The 26970-nt window shown below is 38.9% G+C and overlaps 1 protein-coding gene across 3 annotated transcripts in view; it reads left to right on the forward strand.

Moving 5' to 3' along the window:
- The first annotated feature begins 847 nt into the window (after window positions 1-847).
- The window catches only part of gtf3c4 (general transcription factor IIIC, polypeptide 4), an 80665-nt gene continuing 54542 nt past the window's right edge, over window positions 848-26970 (forward strand). The window contains exons 1-7 of one of the 3 annotated variants that reach the window (XM_079581256.1): window positions 848-1178; window positions 6894-8432; window positions 9673-9870; window positions 11521-11651; window positions 14243-14331; window positions 19822-19888; window positions 23654-23807. In XM_079581256.1, the coding sequence (XP_079437382.1) occupies window positions 852-1178; window positions 6894-8432; window positions 9673-9870; window positions 11521-11651; window positions 14243-14331; window positions 19822-19886 (2349 nt within the window). In that variant the 5' untranslated portion in view covers window positions 848-851 and the 3' untranslated portion in view covers window positions 19887-19888; window positions 23654-23807. Of the gene's footprint in view, window positions 1179-6893; window positions 8433-9672; window positions 9871-11520; window positions 11652-14242; window positions 14332-19821; window positions 19889-20418; window positions 20516-23653; window positions 23808-26970 lie in introns of those variants that run through there. The other 2 variants (XM_079581258.1, XM_079581257.1) reach the window with 2 other exon arrangements.

A 26970-nucleotide genomic window follows, 5' to 3' on the forward strand; every position in this document is an offset into this window, starting at 1 on the left:
TTTAATCTACAGTATGTGCTTTAAGTTTCAGTTGAAACCAATCTTTTCACACGCTCATTGCTGTAACAATACCCCATTTCTTGCTCTTGCATTCTTTTGCTCAAACCTGTGGAGACGTTCGGTGCCCTCACCGGAGCTGTGAAAAATAACTCCAAATAAGGCAACAGGAAGACACTTCTAGTGGAAAACTACTGAGAGAAAGGCTTGATGACCTTGGCCCGAGCTCCACATCTCCTATCTCTTCGTGAACGTCACATTATTTCTGATATATATTTGTAAGAGCGCAGTTAGACGATGCCGTTTCCTGGGACGCCCCGTTCGAGCACCGTGTAATTGTTCAGGACTTTAGCATTCAGATAATCTGTGTTTAGAAATTGTTATTGTTATAGGGAATAAATCTTCTTTGACCATTTCTACTGAACACGCTTGGCGAGACCTTTTTGATACTTTAATACTTTAAACATAACATGGGTTCCCGACATAATATATATTTTTTTATGTAACTATGTCCCTTCCTGGGCTCTGTAAGTTTATGCGTTTAGTAAAGGACAAAGTAACCAAAGTAAAGTAACCAAGGTATTACTTGCTTAATTTTTCCATCCATTTCATCAGAAGTTGTATAAATAAAAGAAAATACTACTAGTATTTTTTTTAATAATGTAGCTTGTAGGTATAGGCCTATGTTTCAGTATGCTTCAGTACCCAAGGGAACGCTGTCATTTCCTGATTATGATAGATTCTGAATGATTCTGTAGTCTCATTATTATTTTCATTATAATTTGGTCTGCCCAGAGGAAGTCCCGCCCACTTATAGCCGCGCTCTGTGACGTACTTCCGCTGTGAAGAGCAACATGGCGGCTGTGGGTCTGACAGCTTCAGCCATGGCTTCTACAGACGCGCTTTCCAATAAGGTGGTGATTAAAACGGAGCCGGAGTGGGACAAAGAAGTGAGCGCAGAGGCGGAGAGTGTTCCGCAGCTCCAGGAGCCCGTGGTGGCGCTCCTGTCGCCGGTGTGCGGGCTGCAGCCGCTGCTCTGGTCCCAGGACCACCGGCTGGCTGTGTCCACCACCAGCGCCCTGAGCGTGATCGAGCTGCGGTGTGATACCGGCTGCTCCCGGCAGCAGCTCAGCCTGCACCGGACCTCCATCAGCGTGCCCCAGGACGACCACCGGCTGCAGGTAACAGGACCCGGGCCACACGGTGCTCAACCAGCCTGTGGAAGTCTGGATGTAAACACCACGCGCACACTGGCCGGCGAAGCTCGTCCACGCGCGTGAAACGAGTGAGTGAAGCGAAGAGTTAAAACACTGGACCCAGACCTCCAGAGGCTTGATTCTAGAGCATTTCTTACTGTACTTACATCTAGGGTTAAATTAACAATGCAATAAGCAATATAAATCATGAACTGAATTACAATGGCAGAATTATTGATCGATTGAGCAGCTCTGCAGTGCAAATCAACACCCCTCCCATTGGTTTTCATGACTGCTGTATGTGCATGTGGTTTATGGTTAATATCTCTGCCATTACTGTGCCTATCCTCACAAAAAAAACAAAAAGTTTAGCATCGTCTCTGGCTATCTCTTCGATTTGACCAGCCACGAAAACAAAGTTGAAGTTTGATTATATTTTTCAGGCAAGAAAATATTGCATTAAAGACCTTTTAATGCCACAGAAACTCTAAAGCTTAAAGGAACAGGCCACCGTTTTTACATACTGAGATATGTTCTTACCTGAGCTGTGACGAGTTCTTTAGGACCTGTCTGATCTTCAGTCACGTAAACACAGCGCAGACGGCGTTAGCATTTAGCCTCTCTTCTCTCCTCTATAGCTCCAAAACAGGTCAAGATAGAAGCTACCAAGCTCTTCCACGTTTTCCCTATTTAAATATGGTTACGTGAAGTGTTCCACTACAAAGTATAATTACTTCTTATTATAATTAAGAACTATATTGTGAGGGGTAATAATACCAGGGGTAGTTTGAAATCTGTGCAGTAATCTTCACTTTGCTGTGCGGATGCCAAACTACTCCTGGTATTATTACGCCTTACAATATAGTTCCCCCTTTTATCCACTTAGAAAATCCACATTGTTTAATTGTGTGTAATTATACTTTGTAGTGGAACACTTCACGTAACCATATTTAAATAGGGAAAACGTGGAAGAGCTTGGTAGCTTCTATCTTGACCTGTTTTGGAGCTATAGAGGAGAGAGGGAGAGGCTAAATGCTAACGCCGTCTGCGCTGTGTTTACGTGACTGAAGATCAGACAGGTCCTAAAGAACTCGTCAAAGCTCAGGTAAGAACATATCTCAGTATGGAAAAACGCTGGCCTGTTCCTTTAAAAATGACAGTTAAGCTTTGTTCGAAAAGTACTTAAATATTAGAATATTTCACAGTACTTTGAGTAAAAAATTGTATAACAATCGAAATAGCTTATGGAACGATAAATCAATGAAGTAATTATTGTGACAGCCCTATCTACAATTCGGTTATTTTATCATACGTGATTCTATAAGATAAATATAGAGACCTAATCCAAAACAAGTGAAGGTCTGGTTCAACATTTGTAGATTTTTTTGAGAGTTCTCTCCTGTCGAGTTTTCTAGGCTACTGCCGCCATCTTAATGTATCTCATCATCACATTCTCAAACAGGATCGCAAGCTATAAATCTAAACATGAGGCTTTTAAATGGGAAATCCTATTCTCTGACCAGTTGAATTCTAATCACAAATGCATGAATCACTCGCTTTGTAAAAGTCAATATAGTGTAATAGCTTCTTCAGTAAAAGCAGTTGTTAGATTGAATCACAGATGCCAACCGCATAGCTCAATAGCACACTAAATCAGTTCTTAATCCCCGCTCGTGTCTGCCAAGTAAATATGAAATTGGTCGCTCTGCTTCCCGGTCTCGTGTTTATTCTTTAACCCAAATAATGTAAAGAAGAATATTTAAACCTCCGAGTACGAACGCGGTGGACAAAAGAGACATATAATCCAGAACAAATGTTTTAGCTGTGGTTAGCCTGTTCACAGCTGCTCTGGCGTGTAACTAAACGGCCCGCTCTCCAAAAACGCAATTTGGCGCAAAAAAAATACCAGGAGTGGCTTAATTTTACAGCCAGCTAAGCGCAGCGACAGACGGACGCGGTTGGGTTAACGCCATCAGTTAGACATATCTTATACCAGGGCTTGTCATTTCAGTGTTAGAGGAGACGACTTTATGAGGAAGCGTTTTAGAACATTGTCCATTTTAAACCGTATTAATCCTTTAATAAGATGGACATATTGCTAATACAATTACATGGAAATTTAATAATCTGTCTGGCTTGAAATCACGCAGTATGTTCTTTTTTTTTCCCCCCATTTGAGACATGCCTTACCAAGACAGTGGGGAACGGGCTTTTGCAACCCCGACCGAGCAGCCAAGCCTTCTATTAAGCAGAGTCTAAAAAGCTTTTCTTTCTCAAAATGTGTAGTATTAGGGCTGCTCGATTATTGAAAAAATAATAATCACGATTATTTTTGTCATAATTGAAATCACGATTATTCAAACGATTATTTGTTGCCTTTAAAAAAATCCATCAAAAAAGTGACAAAAATCCATCAAAAAAGTGACAAAAATCCATCAAAAAAGTGACAAAAATCCATCAAAAAAGTGACAAAAATTCATCAAAAAAAGACAAAAATCCATCAAAAAAGTGACAAAAATCCATCAAAAAAGTGACAAAAATCCAGCAAAAAAGTGACAAAAATCCAGCAAAAAAAGACAAAAATCCGTCAAAAAAAGACAAAAATCCATCAAAAAAGTGACAAAAATCCATCAAAAAAGTGACAAAAATCCATAAAAAAAAAGACAAAAATCCATGAAAAAAGTGACAAAAATCCCAAAATTAAAAATTTGAAGAAAAAAAATAAAATAAAATAAATAAACATAAAAAAATTAAAATCATTTTTTTGCGATTACGCTAATTTTGTAATCGTTTACTGTTGGAATTGAAATCGTAATCGAATTTCGATTAATTGCACAGCCCTATGTAGTATAGCCAATATAAGCGTCTAGTAGGACTGAACGATTATCGCGATATTACACCACGCGAAATCCAAATCACAGAGGCGTGTGATTTTGGCCCACACAGTAGATGTTTGTGGTCCATAGAAGTGAATGGAGCTCCGAGAGATGGCGACGTTCGCTGGGTCATGTGCTTCTGTTTATTTCTCAGTTAAGGTGTGCGGTAGATTGTGGATGTACAGGGAAAATATCAACGTTTATACAGCCACCGCGAAGGACTGCTGCTGGTTTCTCTGTTAGCATTGCGTTAGCTGCAGCTGTAATCATTTCAGTCAGAGTGATGATGGCCCCGATGTGCCCCATCTGCTCTGATCACTCAATAAACTCATCTCCGACTGGATTCACCTGCCTCTGCCTCCACAGACATGAGGTGAGCCGTGTGCTGCTTGTAAAGAGGAAAGAGTCGTCTGCAGCTCAGGTCGGACCTTTTAGAGCCTAAAAGGAGACTTATTTTTGGGAATGTTATCTCACAAGCACTGACTAAAACATAAGTGAATTAAGAGTAAATAGCTTTAGGGCTGCAACTAACTAGGGCTGTGCAATTAATCGAAATTCGATTACGATTTCGATTACAACAGTAAACGGTTACAAAAGTAGCATAATCGCCAATTTTTTTATTTTTTATTTTTTTTTTTAATTTGGGGATTTTTGTCACTTTTTTATGGATTTTTGTCACTTTTTTGATGGATTTTTGTCACTTTTTTGATGGATTTTTGTCTTTTTTTGCTGGATTTTTGTCACTTTTTTGCTGGATTTTTGTCACTTTTTTTGCTGGATTTTTGTCTTTTTTTGCTGGATTTTTGTCACTTTTTTGCTGGATTTTTGTCTTTTTTGCTGGATTTTTGTCACTTTTTGCTGGATTTTTGTCTTTTTTGCTGGATTTTTGTCACTTTTTTGCTGGATTTTTGTCTTTTTTTGCTGGATTTTTGTCACTTTTTTTGCTGGATTTTTGTCACTTTTGTGATGGATTTTTGTCACTTTTTTGATGGATTTTTTTAAAGGCAACAAATAATCGTTTGAATAATCGTGATTTCAATTCTGACAAAAATAATCGTGATTATTATTTTTTCAATAATCGAGCAGCCCTACAACTAACGATTATTTTGTAATCGATTAATCTATCGATTATTTTTACCATTAATCGAGTAATCGCTTGGCTGTGAATGGTTTAGGAAAATGTTATTTTTTCAAAAAAAATTTAATCACATATAGCTTAACCCCTTAACTCCCACCTGAACCGGGCACATTTTCTCCAGCTTTACCCCAATCCAGCAATCAAGCTTCTGGAAAAAATGTGTGAAAATAGCAACAAAACTGAGACGAAAACAAGGATGAAAATGTGAAAAAAGTGAGAAAAAATTGACGAAAAAGTGACAAAAAGTGACAAAAAATGTACCAAAAATGACAGAAATTGATAAAAATTTGACGAAAAATTTAGAAAAAATGGACGAAAAAGTGACAAAAAGGTGACAAAAAATGGACAAAAAAAAATCGAAAAAGTGACAAAAAAGTCACGAAAATTTGACAATAATGAGACGACTGCCCAACAAAAAAAGTGATGAAAAAAAATCTGATGATGTGAGGGAAAAAGATCAATTTAGTTTTGTAGGTCTTAGCTTTCAAATGAGGTGTTACACTGGCCTACAGGATTTGAGTAAAGCTGAACTGGAGAAAATGCTCTCGGCGCTGCTTGAAGATGTGTTGATGGATAAACTAATATCTATTCTATTCATGACATTTACAATGAACAAAATGTACACCGACCCTAACTATAAAAACAAAGTAGGATTTCATCAAAAATACTACATTTTTATGTCATTTTTACTCCATTTTAGTCTGTGTGAACCAGAAAACGATTAATCGATCACTAAAATAGTTGTTGATTATTTCAATAATCAATTAGTCGTCGATTAATCGTTTCAGCCCTAAATAGCTTGAAATAATTTAGACTATTAACAAACAAATAATTCAGTATAAGCTTATCGTAAATTATATAAATTACCATGTGGACTATTTTCAATTATATTTCATATGATTATAAAGGACTTAAAAGTAAGTAATACCTTGAAGCTACTCCCGTTTTGCAGGTCCGGCATCGATGCATTACCAATAAGCGCCTCTAGATGCTCCACCATGTGCGCCACACTCGCAAACAGCGGAAGGAGACGCTGCACCTCGCACCGCCCTCACCCGTTTATTATTATAGATCCATGCCCTCACCTCTCTCAGTTTCTCTGATATAACATTTTACATAACAATTAGGGTTGTTCCGATACTGACTCTAGCATTGGATTTCATGCCGATACCACCAATTCATCAGGTATTTGTATCGGTGAGTGGCTGAACCAAAATCTACTGTGTTGTGTTTTTGTAAAAGAGGACCCAGCACACATGGCTAACGCTCACATTAGCATAGGTTGGCTGTGGGGGCTCTGTAGACATTAAAACCCATTGATATTTAGAGTGGAAGCAGAACATTGGCAGAATCGAGCAGCGTAACTCGCACGCAGAACTGTATCATGCATAATGAGACCTGTGCTTTGGGGCTTGGAATCTTTTTGCAGGTTTTGCTTTTGTTTTTATTCACATGCCTTGGTATCATGCTGGTACTCGGTATCGGCGACTACTCTGAGCCCAAATATCAGGATTGGGTCGGACTGGACAGAATGGTAATGCTAATGCTAATCTGTGGCCTGGGCTCTGACACATTGTCCTGTCCAATAAACCTAATTGCAGTAATCCTTCGGTCACTTAGCTGTGAGTCTAGCCTGACGATTAAAATGTTTTATATTTTCTTTTTTATTAATATTGTATCTTTCAGGTGGGGCCTCGGGACCAGATTGAAGAAGTGTACGACAAGTTCTCTGCACACCCAGACCCTGCTATCAAACAGGCCTATCTAGCCAACCCCGTAATGAATCCTAAACTCCAACTTCCCAAAGGAATAAAGTACATGAGCTGGTCTCCACTTGGCTGTGACAGTAGAGGGCGATGTCTCCTCGCCTGCCTGACACTTGACCACAGACTCTCCGTTTACCAAAGCCATGATAAACACGAGTGGGACATGCACGTGGACCTCAGCAAGAAGTACGACGAAAGGCTCAAACAACGCGGCTACGCTAAAAAGGACGACGCACCACCACAAGACTGCATACTGGATTTCTGTGAACTGCAGAGGCGATACTGTATGCAAACTCCAGTGAGAATGGAGTGGTCTAGCATTTATACGACCAAACAAGTTCTTCCAAACAACATTTGCGAGGATATCGAAATCGTTTTGCTCGCCGTTTTGATGGAAAATGGCGACCTCGTTTTGTGGAAGTTTGTTTTGCCGTTTGACAAAGAGAAAGACGTGGAATTTTATGACATGATTGAATCTGGGGTGGATCGGCCCAGCGACTTGGCGTGGTGGGAATACGAAAGCGGGAACCGGAGAATGAGCGGGCTGATTGTCGGGAGCCAGGTGGGGCCGGTAAAGATAATGCCCGTTAGCTTAACGGGAATAAAAGGTTACTTCACTTTGCGGCACCCTGTCGTTCTGTGGAAAGACAGTGACCAGATCGCGGTGAAAAACATCAAATGCATCCCTATGATCCACCCGACGATCAACGCCAGCTGTAGCCTCATCGTGGCGTCACGCGGCTGCTACGTTTTCTGGTGTATGCTGATGATTTCGAACACGGGGCTCAACATTCACAACTCCCACGTAGCGGGACTGCACTCTCTTCCGATTGTCTCACTCGTGGTGAGTCAGCACCCTGTCGCAGTACATACCTGCTCATCGGACGGTTGGATAAAGCGATTGACGCCAACGTTTACCGAGAAGAGTTTATTTTTCAAACAGGAGGACATGGTTCGGCCTGAGAAGTTGGCGGGAAGACGCATGCACGGACTAGCAGTTAGCCAGAACGGAGCGTACCTTGCCATCGCTAGCACTCAAGGACTAGTTGATGGTTTTCATCCCACTGCGAGGACGTACCAGGTTAACTTTATGGCAATGAAATCACCAAAAGCTGCCGGTGAAATATTGCTCAACTCCTCTTTGCAGAGCTTGTACAAAATGGCCGACCTGTTGGACATCGTACGGTTACAAATATTGAAAGATAAACACATTCCGATAAGTTTACAGCAAGAGCTCGATAGAAAGATCCAGGCACAAGATTGTACATACCTGTGGAAGTTGAAACTGTTTTTAGTGCGGGCTCTTTACCAGTCGCTGCAGAAGCCAAACGAGGGGTTGCTCTGGAAGCCGACGTTTAAGGTCAAAGTGCTGAGCCCAGATGAGGAGGCAACAGAATCAGACAAGGATGCACAGGCAGAAGGAGGAGACGCAGCGATGAGTTCAAGGCCAATCCAAGAGGTAAGGAGTGCCGTAAAGGCTGAGTGAGAATTTATTAACCCTAACAAAATGGTGATTGGAAGAATAATGCAGAACATTGGGATTTCAATATTAGGGGTATTGAACATTGAGATGATACTAGATCTGTTCTGTCTACATCTCCAATGCACCTGGCCAAAAATACACACTCCAAATGTAGTGGCATTGACTCAGTAAGCTTCTGTAATGTCACTGGATTTTTTTTTTCATCCACTGTTTGCATTAGATTTTCACCAAGACCTTGTATTGATGATGGTAGAGGTCGGGACGCTGTGTCTGGAACTGGTCCGGTTATAAATTGGCAACAAGAATTTTTATCGGCAGGAAAAACACTCTGTGCTGCTACAGCCTTACAATTATAATTTTTTAACAACATTATAAACTGCTTTTTTGCCTTGTTGTCATTTGAGGCTAACGCCAGGTGCGCTTGATCCAAACGTCAGCAAATATCTCCAAAAATGAACAATTTAAACCGTAGCCTTTCCAGAACACCCGGGTTAGGTCCCGGAAACGTCCTTTCATACTGTGATCCCGATGAAGGCTGTCATTGCCATCCTGGAATATACCTGCGCCATCAGACGATGTAAATTCTCAGTCATCCAGGTGATTCATTCAATCTTGTGAGGTTAAAACAAGACAGTGGGGCTTTCGAAGTCTGGTTGTCTTGTAACTTTACAAGATTGAAGCCTTCAGGGAATAAAATAATCCATTGATAATTTACATTTTATGACTTGATTGAGTCAATGGAATCTTGTGAGGGGTTCATTAGGGCAGTGGCCAGAGGAAATCACACCCACAGTCTCACAATGTGGTGGATGAAAAAACAAAACTAAAAGTAGAAAAATAAACTGAGAAAAAAAAGCAGCCGTGTGGATTTGTTTTGTTCCATTTTGACATACAAACATGCTCTTGGAACAGTTCAATCTTCTGAACAATATTATAATTACATATTATAAATACACACAACACCCTGGATATGCATGTGCAGCTTGTAAGACTATTGCAGTTGTGTAAAAGTAAACCAAGGGACAAGTGGAGTGTAAAACCAACTTGGTCACACAATCCCTTACTGTTATATTTCTCTATATTCTGTAGTATCTATACTTTAGTCTGTGCACACCTCCAGACTGGGGCTACACCAAAAGTCACTTATCGATCCTTTTACCTGGCACCTACCAAATATAGCCCCATTTCAAGTGCTGAATGTTGTTGTTGTGGACAGAAGGAGGAGGACTTGGAGGAGCACATGTCAGAGGTCAAGGCTTGGATCAATTCGGTGGAGACCCATCTGATGAGGGAGAACATCAAGAAGGTCCTGGGGGCAGTCTACCTGAATCCGCTAATCACTCACGACTCCATCATCCCCACCTGTGGCCTGGTGCAGTTCCTCAGCGGAGAGCACTGCGACAGAGACGCAGAGGTCAGGACTGTCCCTGCTCCATGTTGACAACTTTGTCTGACGTGTCTAGAAAAAAAACAACATGTCAGTGCATGTTCAAATGACATTAAATACCGCACACATCAGCGTTTTTCAGCTACATATTTGAAGTACCACACAGTTTTTGAAAAAATTATGAATTTTCTGATGAGTGTCCCAAAATGTCATCCGTTGGGCGGGGGAGCGACTGAATTTTGCGGTGCATTATGGGTAACAACTTCCGGTTCTGCTGGAGTGTTTTCGTTCGCTCTGCTTGCTTCATCTTTTGCTAAGAGAGGAATACAATTCTGTAGCTGGTATATTATGAGGCAGACTTTGACTGTTCCGACTCCCTACATTTGGGGCTCGTACCTCCCCGCCTGCCATCAGCGGACATTTGCTAACCGTTGCCCCTGGGGTCTGTGAGCTGTCCCTGAGAGACTATAGTAAAAAGCACTGACAGCCTCTGATTATCTCTCTGCCCAATACAACTTTATCGAGTCTGTGTTTTCAACGTGAGAACATCAGCCATGTCAAATAAGTCCGTAGCCGAGCTGCTAACCACTAGCCCAGAGCTAACTAGCTCCTTAGCAGAGCATAGATCCAGTGAAAACAAGTATTATGCAATAATAACATCAATAAAGCAGTAACTATATAAAGCAGCCTTTGAGATGATCACACACTGAGCCGGGCTTGTAACAAGCGCTTGTAACAAGCTAACGGGGCTAACCTGGAATAACTATTGTCCACTGGCACAAATAATAGTCCTTTATTCGGACATATGGGCTGGATATGAGCTTAAATACTAGGGAGATCTCGTGTAGATCGTGAGTAGCTATAGTTAAAGATCCAGAGGACATGGCAGTAACAAAGAGGGACTAGTTAGAACCAAAACAGCAGTTCTTTTTCAGTCAAGAGCTCCTTCCTGCTTCAGAACACATTCAAAATCACTCGCCCCTGACGTCTAAATCAATCAGTGGTTTTGTAAAGCCCAGTATCACCACAGGAGTCGCCTCACAGGGCTGCACAAACCATTAAGGCAATAAAACGGAACAGAAAAGTCTCCATTGCCTTCAGTCTGAATGCAGTATAACAGCAACAGGAAGCGCGCTAGGACCAACGGTGTCATTTTTTTATCACAGCGCCGCTCAGTGGATGAAATTTTGGGAGAGCAGAACGCCCGAATTGGATTTGAGAATTATAAGGCATGACCCACTTCTTGTGTACATTTTCAATGAATTCAGGCGTGGTTACACACATTTATGAATGCCAGACTAATGGAAGCACCACATCAGAACAAGTTTGTACAAATGATGAATGGAGACCGACTTAATTGTATTCCGAAGACATTATATATATATCTGTGTTCTCCGATATTTTGGTTTAAAATTTCACTACCAAAAATGTCTCAAATTTCAGAAGATTAACTCTAATTAACTGGCATTTAGGTCGAATAAAATAACAAAAATCAATATATTAGCAGTGTAGAAAGGTTTGAAATGTTCAAGTGTATTCATGAAGAATTGTCGTCATATTGTAAAGTTTATTGATTAAGACACCTTAGACTTGACAGAAGCCAGTTATAGTATTAACCTTGAAATTGAAACTCATTATGTCCTTTTCTCTAAGCTCCCTCTTTGTTCACTTCCCCAGGTACTGATTGGCCACGTGAAGAGCAAGCTGAGCAAGCAGATTTTCAAGGAGCACTGCGTCCTGTGTGATGAGCTGCTGCCCTTCACCGACTGCAAACAGGCCACGTGTTCCAATGGACACGTGTGGCCGAGGTAACCCCCCCATCCTAAAAGTGATCATGGTACATTATACAACTTTTTATGCACAGAAGTGTCCCAGCAGCTGTATGGGTGGCTATCACGTGCTTTCCATCTCCAGGATCACTTTTATTACATGTTTTTTAGGGTTATGTTCCCGTTACCGTGGAGACAGATCCATCAGCAGTGAAAACCTACCAGAAACTCAAAAAAACAATTGGTCCTGGAGCATAGATACAGATGACATCTTTGGAATTGTTAGAAGCAGCTGCAACAAATACTGATTGGTGGTTCAACAGCCCATAAATACTTAAAAAAAAAACTGATAATGCTAACTATGACGCTCACATTAGCTTCATGCTACATGCAGTGGTTAGCAGAAGTACTTTTAACTTTTCGACATTTTGCCACACTATAGAACATAAACATAAATATATTTAATTAAAATGTCATGTGGAAGACACACACTAATTGACACACAATTGTGAAGTGAAATGAAATGTATACATGATTTTGAATTTTTTTGAATAAAAAACTGAAAAGTGGGATGTGCATAAGTACCGGCCCCCCTTTCCTTTTTGTGCAAACTAAACAAAACTGTACACACAACTTATGTAAAAAATATTTATGTTAAAGAGGGGCCGATACTTATGCAACTCACTGTATGTTAATGCTATCTCAAGTTACTTTTTTTTTTGTGCTTCTACTAGCATTTTGCTGTGAAAAGGCATCCATATGGACACAATTTTGACTTGACAAATTGTGATTCTTCATGAGAGGCTTTTTTCCCCTGTCAGCTAGGCCACGCCCCCTTGTATGACGTCATCTTAGGAAAGTAAATGCCATGTAAACCAACCATACAGCCGCTGGGTCACTGAAAGGTCAAATTAGCATTTATATGAACTTTTTTTCCCCACATAAAACGTTGCACAATGTACCTTTTAAAGGCACAGTATGTAGCTAATGAACTACCTGTGGTGAGAAGTACACTTTTTGTTTTATTTCTTTACTTTGGTCAATTTTGTGATTAAGAGCAGTTTTCTCTCCTTCACGTTTTTCATCACTAAATGTATCCATTGTTGAAGTGTTGGATCTGATTACTAGTGCAGTACCAGGTGGACAGGAGCAGGTGTTTTTATTGAAACTGTAGAATTTGCGATTGTGGCTAATGTTAGCCTAGCGATATCCACATGTATCAGCTAGCATTGGCTATTAAGCTGTTTTCTCACCAAAATCTCACCAAAATCAAAGTCTTCTAATGTTAACTGTATAGTTAGATGTTTCCTACCTGTACTTAACTCATGAATATATTTAGAGGAATCTCTTTAAGATTCATTGTGTTTTGAATGAATGCACCGTTCTGCTCCTACATGTGACCGCAGTGACTGTTCCTGTTCATGGAGGCAGAAAAAGACAGTGGTTAACCTGATGGTCATCGGCCTAGTCCAGTCTGCAAGTAGTTTAGACTGTACAAGTACAACATTTGACTATGAGTAATGTGAGTATAGCAGCTGAAAATGCAAACTAGTTAATTAGAGAGAACAAATAAGACCTTTTTATTAGATTATGGTACATGTAAAGTAGATAATACAGTGCAAGATGGAAAGAGTTTCCTACAGCAAATACAGTGTATTATTTAAAATGGGTTTTTTACATTTTTTGCCGTGGTATCGAAATTGTTAGCAAGAATCGAGTTTTGTTTTCAGTGACACTATTTCAAACCTTCCATTTGGAGCCAAGATCTTGAGACGACTCTTTCCATCTGTTTATCTATTTTAACATTATTTATAACTTTTATTTGTTGTTCATGTTAATTGTAGGTGATGTAGTGGTTAGTGCTCGTGCTTCACAGTTAGAAGGTCCATTAGCTCCCACTGCCCACTGTAGGAGCAGAGAACACATTTCCAGGCGGTGATTAATAAAGTATACCTGTTGTTGATAAAACGAACATTGCCCCCGACATGGGACATACCATCCCAACATGGCCACCGCCGCGGCACGGCCGGGCATGAGCGGAATCCTAATGCCACAGACAGGCCTTGTTTACCTTCTCTCCTGCAATCAGAGCCCACCTCCTGATATTTACACACAGCGATCTATTCAAACATCCCACTCAGGAGCTGGGCCTCCAGTGGTCGGGGACTCGGGTTTGGTGTGAAATACTCGGCCCTTCAAAAGAAGGAATTCACACTATTCAGTGTCAGGCACATGTGTTATCAAGGTTTCTGCTGCTTTGACTTCAGTTGCCACGGTAAAATGTTCTCTTGAAGTTCACCTGGCCCTGCCTCTGAGGGGTTTTACTGCGAAAAGTGAGAATAAGTTTGTGTAGAATGTTTGAGGACACTTTTGCTCTTCCTATTTCCTCCTCTGTCTCTGCATGTCTATAGCACCATCTACTTTTATTTTACTCTAACACTCGAACATTCATTGACATTTTTCAATGACTCACAATTCTCGCATTTCTACCAATGGACTCGATGCACCTGACTTAATTGACAGTTAGTTTGACCATTCCCCGGTTTAAGTCCTAATCTCCCGTCTGTCTGCATGGATGAACTCGGCAGCCCCCCCTCACCACTCCCTCTCCTCATCCTCTTTCCTCCCAGGTGTGGGCTGTCATACCAGGCCTGCCAGGCGGTGATGTTCAGACGCTGCCTCCTGCTGGATAGCATCTCCAGACTGCCAGAGCCGGAGGGTAAGATCCGCGTCCCCTGTCCCTGTGTGGGGCTTTCAGGAGATGACAGTAGGAGCGCGTGGCTTCTCTCTGAGTGTCGAACCGCCCCACACCGCCACATGCCCCTGACAAGACTCAAATCTCACACCGAACTCATGAGAACATAGAGCGTTCCAATGGCATTGAAGCTGTGGCTGTTTTTACAATAGCATTTTAAATAATAAATACTGTATTGTAGGGCTGTGCAATTAATCGAAATTCGATTACGATTCCGATGACAATAGTAAACGATTACAAAATTAGCATAATCGCAAAAAATCGATTATAATTGTTTTTTTTTTTTTTACTATTTTTGGATTTTTGTCTTTTTCTGCTGGATTTTTGTCTTTTTCTGCTGGATTTTTGACTTTTTTTTGATGGATTTTTGTCTTTTTTTTTTATGTATTTTTGTCATTTTTTTAGATGAATTTTTGACTTTTTTGATGGATTTTTGTCACTTTTTTGATGGATTTTTGTCACTTTTTTGATGGATTTTTGTCTTTTTTTTGATTGATTTTTGTCTTTTTCTGCTGTATTTTTGTCATTTTTTTGATGGATTTTTGTCATTTTTTTTGATGGATTTTTGACTTTTCTGCTGGATTTTTGTCTTTTTTCTGCTGGATTTTTGTCACTTTTTTGCTGGATTTTTGTCATTTTTTTGATGGATTTTTGTCTTTTTCTGATGGAATTTTGTCACTTTTTTGATGGATTTTTGTCACTTTTTTGATGGATTTTTGTCACTTTTTTGATGGATTTTTTTAAAGGCAACAAATAATCGTTTGAATAATCGTGATTTCAATTATGACAAAAATAATCCTGATTATTATTTTTTCAATAATCGAGCAGCCCTACTGTATTGTTTTATGATGGGATATTGTATATCTGACTTGACTCTACATTGTCAAAGTCGTCAAATGTGTGTGTGCGTACAGAAATATTCTGTGGATTTCAAGTTCGAATTTTTAGGTCACGCCATAACAGTTTTGTGTCATAGTCTCCCCTTTTCACAAGCGAGAGAAAAGTTAAGTAAATGTAGTTTTCCCGTGTAATCTGTGCCACAGCACTTTTTTCTTTCTTTACTCTACACCATGCTGTCAATTTCCTCTCGGTCACTCAGATGCAGAATCCCAGACTGAGATAGGTCATGAGAAGTGCAACCTTTTGGTTGAGGATGTGAAAAACACACAGGAGAAATTAGCATTGAAAGATCATTAACAGTTCTGGAGAAAGACCGACTCCTCGTTCCAGCGCCTCAGAACGGCCTCAGACCAGAGGCTACATGACACGCACAACTGACTGTCCAGGCTTTAGTTTAATGATTTCAGCGACGTTTTCATCATTGGCAGCGTGAGACAATATCACTGGAAGCAGTCAGTTTCGAGTTAGCCCGAAGACAACCAGAATGCCTGTTGCAAAGGTGCCGACAAACAGATCTCGCCTCCTCGCCCTAATCTCTCATCTTCATGTCCAGGTCCAGGAGAAATCTTAATTCCATCTTTAAAACATGAAATCAATTGTCCAGGAAGCTCAATTTCCCCCTCACTTTATAATTATTTCAGTCATAAATTAAATAATTTGATAGATTACTTAAATCAATTATAGAAATGTCATAAATGTTGCTTTAATAAAAGAACACTGGTGTTGCAAGTATACAGTGTGCGAGAGATTTTTCCTTTTCTACATTTGGCCTCTATGCCTTCTCTTACGCACCTGTTTAAAACAAAGAGATGTGCGAAGTAAACCTTCTTTAATAAATGGCCAACTAAAATGAATTAACTTGAGGTTTAAAATGTACATAACACAGATAATTATTTTACCATGGATCAGTTATTGTATTGGAGTTTTCAGTTAGTGTAATCTCTGTCCTGACCCCCCAGGTGAGAAATAGTGAATTAGAGGAGAAAACTACAAATACAGTAAAGAAAACAACTGATCAAGAGCTGTGTCATCTGTGCCTTTGAAAACTCAAGATTTGATTTAATTGTTTTTAAACTCTCATATAAAATGAATTCTGTTCTCAGTTTCACAGATAAACCACCAAACTCCCACTCTCCAAGTTTCCGTGACACTCTTTTGTCACCGCGCTGCTTTAACGTCCGGGTTTAGCTCACTCCGGTCGGTCACTCCTCCAAACCGCGCTCCGTCCTGACACGCCGCGCTGTTGTGGCACGTGTCATCGTCATCACCGTGACAACTGCCAGCAAAAACATCTGCGCTATATCGGGCTGTATTTGAACCGCAATTTACCACTCCCTTTAGACACTGTCACTCAAGCGTTTGGGGAAAAAACCTGGCATTTTTGGATTCAGCGGGTCGAGGTAAACAGGAATGCTTGTCTTAAACTACATGCTGTAAATAAGGTTCTAAAATCCCTGTATATATTCAGAGGAGTGTGTGACACGAGCTCACTCATGTCCGGCTCAGTGGTGGTCTTCGGTCTATATATGTATATATTTTTGAAACTGGTTAAATATAGCTGCGATAGAATTGCCTGACACACAGAGACAGCGAGCTCACAATATGAAAACAGTGTCCAGTCTTCACCTGCCAGCCGGGGTTTCTGCATGAGAAACCCTGTGAAAAGTGGTCACAGTATGTGAAATTTAAGATAAGATAAGATGGTACTTTATTGATCTCACAGATGGAGAAATTGCATTCGATGAGAGAGCATCCGGCAGCAGCACCCATTCAGTGCGCATTTTTTTGTAAATTTTTGTCATTTTTTTGTCACATTTTTGTCATTTTTTTTGGTCATTTTTTGGTCATTTTTTGTCATTTTTTTGTCACATTTTTGTCATTTTTTTTTGTCATTTTTTTGTAAATTTTTGTCATTTTTTGTCACATTTTAGTCATTTTTTTGGTCATTTTTTTGTCATTTTTTTGTCATTTTTTGTCTTTTTTGTCACATTTTTGTCATTTTTTTTGGTAATTTTTTAGTCATTTTTTGTCATTTTTTTGTCACATTTTGGTCATTTTTTGGTCATTTTTTTGGTCAAATTTTTGTCATTTTTTGTCAATTTTTTGTCTTTTTTTTTTGTCATTTTTTGGTCATTTTTTTGTAAATTTTTGTCATTTTTTGTCACATTTTTGTCATTTTTTTGTGTCATTTTTTTGTACATTTTTGTCATTTTTTTTTGTCATTTTTTTGTCATTTTTTTGTCATTTTTTGTCATTTTTTTGTCATTTTTTTGTCACATTTTTGTCATTTTTTGTCATTTTTTTTTGTCACATTTTTGTCATTTTTGTCAATTTTTGTCATTTTTTTTGTCATTTTTTTGTAAATTTTTGTCATTTTAATCTGCTGGTTTTAGAAACATTTTCTTATGACATGAATGCCAATTTTGTTTTTACTAGTGGTGTGACTCAATTAAGTTTGTTTAGTTTATTATGGCTTTTGTAATTAATTGATCACAATTAAGCATGATTTATGTAAGGGTTGCATTTAAGTCTATTTTGGCTTAGTAAAATGTGGCTTTACGCAGTGTTGTCACTAAGCAACGTCTTGCAGGAAAAAGGAAACTGAAAAAGTGTCTATACCGCTAAAGTTAAGTGTGATTAATTCATATTTTTAATCACATGAAACCTTATGTTATTTTATCATAATGAATAGAAAAAAGTAACAAGGCCTAATTTTTGGACATGTTTTCCAAAAGCACCCGTTTTAGTCGTGTTATAGCGCTTTCCCTTGTCAAAAACATACCTCAGTTGTGAGTCATGCTGTTCATGCGAGCGTCAGCACTGGCAGCGGATTTTTACAACTTGGTAATAATATGTTGGGGTTTTCCTGGGCACTCGAACACTCCACATTCATGCTATAATTTACTCTACACTATTGCTGCCCACAGGTAGACTGATGGAGTAACTCGTCACTAAATTAGGGCTGGGACAAAGAAGCCCAATTATCGCAATTTAGCGCTGAAACAACTAATCGAGTATTGAAATAATTGACAACCATTTTAGTCATTGAATAGTCGTTTTCTTGTAAACACAGTCTCAAAAAGAGCAAAAATGACATTAATATTTTGTATTTTTAAAGAAAACCTACTTTGTTTTTTAAGTTGGGATGTGTAGTGTTTTGTAATTGTAAAATTCTCATCCAATCAGAAAGCAGAACTGGCACTAAGAGCCTCCCACAAACACAGACTTTCCATTAACATGTCCTCAAGCAGAGCCATTTTAGCTTTATGTGTTTAAAAAAATATTGAAAAAATAACATTTTCATACACAATTCACAGCCACGTGATTAATCGATTAATCCTAAAAATAATCGATAGTTGCAGCCCAACGCAATATGCTGTACTACCTGTCCCGACAACTTCTTTCTCCTGCGTCAGGCGAAGTCCACAATAAATCGGCAACACAAAATCTGTGACACAATCTCCGTACAGCTAGAAGCCACAATATACGGCAAATCATCTGTCATCTGCTGAGATTTTCCTTGTCCTGGTTTGGTTTTAAGTCTTGTTTTGACACAGTTTGGAACCTACCGACTGGTTGCATTAATATTTCTGCAGTATTAAAAACAACTAGAAATTTGACTGCGGAAATGCGGGAAGCGAATGCAGAAAATTGCATAAACTCTTCAAATTGCATAATCTATTTTGCATAAACTGGTAAAATGCATAAAATGTCATGTTGCATAAACTGTATAAACTGCATAAAGTGGTAAAATGCATGAATGGGTTAATTTGCATAAATTATGTAAATTGCATAAACTCTTTAAAATTCATAAATCCTAAATGGCATAAACTCTTCAGTTGCATAAACGCTTTAAAATGCATAAACTGGTTAAATCCCATAAAGTGGTTACTTTGCATAAATTATTAATATTGCATAAACTTTTAAATTCCATAAACTGGTCAAACTGTTGAAATGGCCTCAGTGCTTGATTGGCAGAAGCACAAATGGCTGAAAGTCCTGGAGTTTCCCCATTGGCTGGATTCCCCCATACACACCAATGCAAAAATTTCAAACTCTCATATAAAAAAACTGGAAATCTGCAGAAGGACAATTTTTTCTCAAAACCCACAAGTTGCATAAGCTGGACAAGCACAAAGTGCAGAAATTGCATAAAATGCAGAAAAAAGTGCAGAAAAGCATGGATTTGCAGCAGCCCCATTATAAGTCAATGGGAAAAATCTCCGACATTTTGGCCGATTGCGGAAAAACTAAGTTGCAGAAGTCCCAAAAGTAACAGCACCTTCTCCTCAACATGCGGAACATTTTGATGCATAACTTGCATAAATTGCACAAAGCATGAAGGTGCTGAAAGCTGGAGAAAATCGGGAAAAAGATGGAAGAGGAATAATAATAAAGAACATGAAAACCAATAATTGACTGCGGAAGAATTCCGCAGTCAATCAATTATCTCATTTTTTCTTTCTAATTTGAAGTCACGGATCGGTCTGCTCACTCCAGTCCCGGTCAGAACAAACCTTTACCGTATGCCGCTCTTGTTGTTGTTTGTTGCAGACCCGGTGTGGATCCAGAAGATGCTCCAGGCTCCGTGTGCGTTCTGCGACTCTCCTATGATCTAAAGGTCAGAGATCACCACAGGGACCTAAGGGCTTCAGCGCCACCTTCAGGGCATTTGGCTCCAAGGCCACGTCCGTTTCCTCATCGCCCCTTTGTACTTTTACTTGTTCACTTGTTATATAGTGTTGTATTGTTGTCCAAAATGAGAATAAAATCCTTTTTTTGTTTCATCTTTTTGCCTCCAACGAGAAGATTTTTTACACCACCACAGAAAATGAAATATTTCAAAAGTGCCAGCCAAACCTCAATAAACAACCTTTTTTAATATATATATGACACAAATATGCTAACTCAACTCTTTTAATCATGTAACAGCGTTGTTGCCTTTCAAGCAGGTGAGAATAATCAGGTTTACATTAATTTTTTTTCTTCTTCTGCGCCTGAAGCACTCCAATCTGTGTTTCCCGGATTTGTTCTTTCATACATGGAACACAAACATCTCCTCCTCCTCCTTCCTTCCTTTTAAAAGGTGCATTTTGGAAAATAAAACGTAGATATTTGTGAGTAATTGACCTTTTTGTGACCCAATAATAGCTGTATGGGTGGTTAGCATGGTGCATTAGCTACCGGAAACCCTAAAAACAATTGTGTTGGAAATTAAAGACACCGTGCAAACCGCCTGTAACCGAGGGCTGTGGAAGGAGATGGAAATGGAATATTACTATTTTAAAATTAAGTTATCGCCACAACCAGGGCCGTCGGACTGGGGGGGTAAAGGGTGCTGAGTACCCAGGGCCCAGTGCAGGGTGGGGGGCCCTCAAAAGTGCTGCAAAAAGCGTTCTATATTGTACTTTCTAAGTTTCCTCATAATGGATGCTATAAGGGGCTGAAATACAACGGTTGCTACACAGAATTTGAAACAAACAATAATGATGGATGAATTTTCGGGCCCTGACACCCCTTTAACCTCTTAACTCCCACCTGAACGGATCCCATTTTCTCGAGTTTGGCTTTACCCTAATCAAAAAGATGCTTGGGGAAAAAGCACCAAAACAGCCAGAAAAAATGAGAAGAAAACAAGGATGTAAAACGCAAGAAAAATGTGACAAAAATTCAAACAAAATGTAACAAAAATTCAACAAAAATTCAACAAAAAGTGACAAAAAACTCAACCAAAATGTGACAAAAATTCAACAAAAACTCAATGAAAAAATGACAAAAATTCAACAAGAATTCAACAAAAAGTGACAAAAATGTGACAAAAATTCAACAAAAATTCAACAAAAATGTGACAAAAATTCAACAAAAATGTGACAAAAATTCAACAAAAATGTGACAAAAATTCAACAAAAATGTGACAAAAATTCAACAAAAATGTGACAAAAATTCAACGAAAAAATGACAAAAATTCAACAAGAATTCAACAAAAAGTGACAAAAAACTCAACCAAAATGTGACAAAAATTCAACAAAAATGTGACAAAAATTCAACAAAAATTCAAAAAAAATGTGACAAAAATTCAACGAAAAAATGACAAAAATTCAACAAGAATTCAACAAAAAGTGACAAAAAACTCAACCAAAATGTGACAAAAATTCAACAAAAATGTGACAAAAATTCAACAAAAATTCAACAAAAATGTGACAAAAATTCAACAAAAATGTGACAAAAATGTGACAAAAATTCAACAAAAAATCAACAAAAATGTGACAAAAATTCAACAAAAATGTGACAAAAATGTGACAAAAATTCAACAAAAATGTGACAAAAATTCAACAAAAATTCAACGAAAAAATGACAAAAATTCAACAAGAATTCAACAAAAAGTGACAAAAAACTCAACCAAAATGTGACAAAAAATCAACAAAAAATCAACAAAAATGTGACAAAAATTCAACAAAAATTCAACAAAAATTCAACAAAAATTCAACAAAAATTCAACAAAAATTCAACAAAAATGTGACAAAAATTCAACAAAAATGTGACAAAAATTCAACAAAAATGTGACAAAAATTCAACAAAAATTCAACAAAAATGTGACAAAAATTCAACGAAAAAATGACAAAAATTCAACAAGAATTCAACAAAAAGTGACAAAAAACTCAACCAAAATGTGACAAAAATTCAACAAAAATTCAACAAAAATGTGACAAAAATTCAACAAAAATTCAACAAAAATGTGACAAAAATTCAACAAAAATGTGACAAAAATGTGACAAAAATTCAACAAAAATGTGACAAAAATGTGACAAAAATTCAACAAAAATGTGACAAAAATTCAACAAAAATTCAACAAAAAATCAACAAAAATGTGACAAAAATGTGACAAAAATTCAACAAAAATTCAACGAAAAAATGACAAAAATTCAACAAGAATTCAACAAAAAGTGACAAAAAACTCAACCAAAATGTGACAAAAATTCAACAAAAATGTGACAAAAATTCAACAAAAATTCAACAAAAATGTGACAAAAATTCAACAAAAATGTGACAAAAATGTGACAAAAATGTGACAAAAATTCAACAAAAATGTGACAAAAATGTGACAAAAATTCAACAAAAATTCAACAAAAATGTGACAAAAATTCAACGAAAAAATGACAAAAATTCAACAAGAATTCAACAAAAAGTGACAAAAAACTCAACCAAAATGTGACAAAAATTCAACAAAAATTCAACAAAAATGTGACAAAAATTCAACAAAAATTCAACAAAAATGTGACAAAAATTCAACAAAAATGTGACAAAAATGTGACAAAAATTCAACAAAAATGTGACAAAAATGTGACAAAAATTCAACAAAAATGTGACAAAAATTCAACAAAAATTCAACAAAAAATCAACAAAAATGTGACAAAAATGTGACAAAAATTCAACAAAAATTCAACGAAAAAATGACAAAAATTCAACAAGAATTCAACAAAAAGTGACAAAAAACTCAACCAAAATGTGACAAAAATTCAACAAAAATGTGACAAAAATTCAACAAAAATTCAACAAAAATGTGACAAAAATTCAACAAAAATGTGACAAAAATGTGACAAAAATGTGACAAAAATTCAACAAAAATGTGACAAAAATGTGACAAAAATTCAACAAAAATTCAACAAAAAATCAACAAAAATGTGACAAAAATTCAACAAAAATGTGACAAAAATGTGACAAAAATTCAACAAAAATTCAACGAAAAAATGACAAAAATTCAACAAGAATTCAACAAAAAGTGACAAAAAACTCAACCAAAATGTGACAAAAAATCAACAAAAAATCAACAAAAATTCAACAAAAATTCAACAAAAATTCAACAAAAATTCAACAAAAATTCAACAAAAATTCAACAAAAATTCAACAAAAACTCAACAAAAAAATGACAAGAATTCAACAAAAAGTGACAAAAACTCAACCAAAAAGTGACCCAAAAAAAAAAGAATTAAAAAAAAATAGGCTATATACAATTATGTTATAATAGAAATTAAATGAACTGCACTGTAAAATTGTCACTGTTATGTGGTTAAAGAACATAAAATATGAGCGGGGTCCACCAAGATCGTTTGTACCCAGGGCCCAGAATCTGGTGCTACGCCCCTGGCCACAACACTACTGGAGGCGAAGCCCAGTCATGTTTGAGGTGAATTGTCTGAATGAAATAAGCTATAGTTTCTACATGGCTACGAACCGAGCATTCAGGAGCAGAGACGGAAATGCGCAATTCAGGGACAGAAGAGAAACCTAGGACTTTTTTAAACCTTTTTTTCTGCTTTCTCCGGGTTGCGGGGAGGAGGCAGCAGTCTGAGCAGAGATGCCCGAGCTTTCCTCTCCACTTCTCCAGCTGTTCTGGGGGGATCCTGAGCCGACACCAGGCCAGCTCAGAGACTTGGTCCCTCCAGCGTGTCCGGGGTCTTCCCAGGAGTCTCTTCCCAAAGGAACACGCCCGGAACACCTCCCGCGACTCGGCTCTACTTCACCATAACCGGATGAAACTGACGCAGAGAACATGCAAACCCCACACACTGCCCGCCACTGTAAGCTCCGACCATAATATATCACGTGGGCCTATCATTTAAAGCATGAAAAAACATTCTAAAGTGAACAAATGTGAGTAAACTAAATCGACTGTAAAAATCCATGTTTTTAGTTTATCCTTCACTGAGACAAAAACATTTTGGCCTGTTACAGAATGTGCTATTTTTCCTCTAACTAAAATTAACACCTCGCTTCTGTTTGCACAAAGCAAAGTTTGAGTGCAGCAGTTATATACAGCACATCCTTTGTTATTATTCACAATAGGGTCGGCGCTTCCTCATTTTCTTATGTTGACTGCATTTCCTTTGCTTTCTGTAGTTTTTATTGCAAGTTAGAGAAACTTACTTACCGCCAAGTCTGTTGTTTTTCCCTTTTCTTTTTTTGAGCACAACAAATAATACATCCTGAATTATACATAGAGCGGAAAAAAAAAATCAACATACCTACTTTAATTGGTGAAACAATTTGAAAGCGGGAGATGGTAGGAGGCGCTCAGTCAGTCTCTCAGATGAGGACTTGGGCGCGTGTAAAGGAGGAGAGTCCCACGGGAGGGCTCCTAATCATATGCGCCAGTAATGAGGGACCCAACATGGCCGCCAGATGTGTTTTTAATTCTAATCAAGAAGCGAGGGAGAGGGAGAAGGCGCGAGTGGCATATTGTGAAACGCATTAGCCCTGTTTGCCCATATGTCTCTGGTATCTGTTAACCAAACATCTGTGTCAGTGGAATGGTCATCTGTGTCAATGGGATGGGAATAATGAATCAGCCAAAGCCCCATATAACTTTTACTTATAGTTTGTGTGTCTCTTCTTCCTCATCTTTCTCTTCTCCTCCCTCGTCGTCTTTCTCTTCATTTATTCATGTATGTATTTATTTTTAAATGTTTCTGTTTTACATTTACCGTCCCGGGAACAAATCATGCTCCAAGGGGCAATAAACTTGACTGATAGTGCTTCTATTTTAGAGACAAAATAGGTCTTAGAATTCGCACCTGGTAAACTGAACTTCCTTTTGGCCAGTGCAGAGTGTGTAGAGCAAAGACTACTTCCCCTCAACCTTTTCACATAAATTGAAATTAAATAATAATCTATTATTTTAAAGATTTACAAAACTTTAAAAAAAAAAAGTCAAGCTAAGTGTTTCATTACAGTTAGTTCAGATTGTGGCGCAATGTTACCATGTGTTAGTGGATGATCCGAGTGCTCGTGTTCCTGCATTCCCGCTGTTTTGTATTGTTCATCCTCTGACCATGTGTAACTTCCTCATCCTGTTGAACCCGGTTCTGGCGCTAGGGTGCTTGATCCGACAGATAGATCCTTGCAATATTTATTTATAATTTATGGTAAACAGTCTCAACATATTTAGCGCTTTTCCACCTACAATAGATCTTTATTTATATAGGCATTAGGCACTCATAGCGCTTTACAGCAAGGATCCACTCACCCATTCATACTCCACTGTACTCAGACACTGGCAATGTGGGTGAAGTGTCTTGCCCAAGGATACAACGACAGTGTACACTTTCAGTAGGGGGGATTCGAACCCCCAAACGCCCGACGACCCGCCACTGCTCGCCTTGATTACTGTGTTTTCTCCTATTAGTGTCACAGCGAGTCCCTTCCTGAGAGCGCCATGGTGCAACACTGTAGCATCTCAGTAGCATCGCAGTAGCATCGCTGTAGCATCTCAGTAGCATCGCAGTAGCATCGCTGTAGCATCTCAGTAGCATCGCTGTAGCATCTCAGTAGCATCGCTGTAGCATCTCAGTAGCATCGCAGTAGCATCACAGTAGCATCACAGTAGCATGGCAGTAGCATCACAGTAGCATCACAGTAGCATCACAGTAGCATGGCAGTAGCATCACAGTAGCATCGCTGTAGCATCGTATTAGCATTGCTGATAGTAGCATCGCTGTAGCATCGCAGTAGCATCACAGTAGCATCGCTGTAGCGTCGTATTAGCATCGCTGATAGTAGCATCGCAGTAGCATCGCTGTAGCATCACAGTAGCATCGTATTAGCATCGTTGATAGTAGCATCGCTGTAGCGTCGCTGTAGCATCACAGTAGCATCACAGTAGCATCACAGTAGCATCGTATTAGCATCGTTGATAGTAGCATCGCTGTAGCGTCGCTGTAGCATCACAGTAGCATCACAGCAGCATCGCAGTAGCATCGTATTAGCATTGCAGATAGTAGCATCGCTGTAGCATCACAGTAGCATCGCAGTAGCATCGCTGTACCATCGCTGTAGCATCACAGTAGCATTGCAATAGCATCGCTGTAGCATCGTATTAGCATCTCAGTAGCATCGCAGTAGCATCGTATTAGCATTGCTGATTGTAGCATCGCTGTAGCATCGCAGTAGCATCACAGTAGCATCGCAGTAGTTTCTCAGTAGCATCGCTGTAGCATCGCTGTAGCATCACAGTAGCATCACAGTAGCATCACAGTAGCATCGCTGTAGCATCGCTGTAGCATCGCAGTAGTTTCTCAGTAGCATCGCTGTAGCATCGTATTAGCATCTCAGTAGCACCGCAGTAGCATTGCGGTAGCATCACTGTAGCATCGCAGTAGCATCACAGTAGCATCACAGTAGCATCGCAGTAGTTTCTCAGTAGCATCGCTGTAGCATCGCTGTAGCATCACAGTAGCATCACAGTAGCATCACAGTAGCATCGCTGTAGCATCGCTGTAGCATCGCAGTAGTTTCTCAGTAGCATCGCTGTAGCATCGTATTAGCATCTCAGTAGCACCGCAGTAGCATTGCGGTAGCATCACAGTAGCATCACAGTAGCATCGCTGTAGCATTGCAGTAGCACCGCAGTAGCATCGTTGTAGCATCGCTGTAGCATCACAGTAGCATCACTGTAGCATCGCAGTAGCATCTCAGTAGCATCTCAGTAGCATCTCAGTAGCATCTCAGTAGCATCTCAGTAGCATCGCTGTAGCATCACAGTAGCATCACAGTAGCATCTCAGTAGCATCTCAGTAGCATCGCTGTAGCATCACAGTAGCATCACAGTAGCATCGCTGTAGCATCGCTGTAGCACCGCAGTAGCATCGTTGTAGCATCGCTGTAGCATCACAGTAGCATCGCTGTAGCATTGCAGTAGCACCGCAG

The sequence above is a fragment of the Gobius niger genome, assembly GCF_951799975.1.
Source record: "Gobius niger genome assembly, chromosome: 22".
In the NCBI taxonomy this organism is placed as follows: Eukaryota; Metazoa; Chordata; class Actinopteri; order Gobiiformes; family Gobiidae; genus Gobius; species Gobius niger.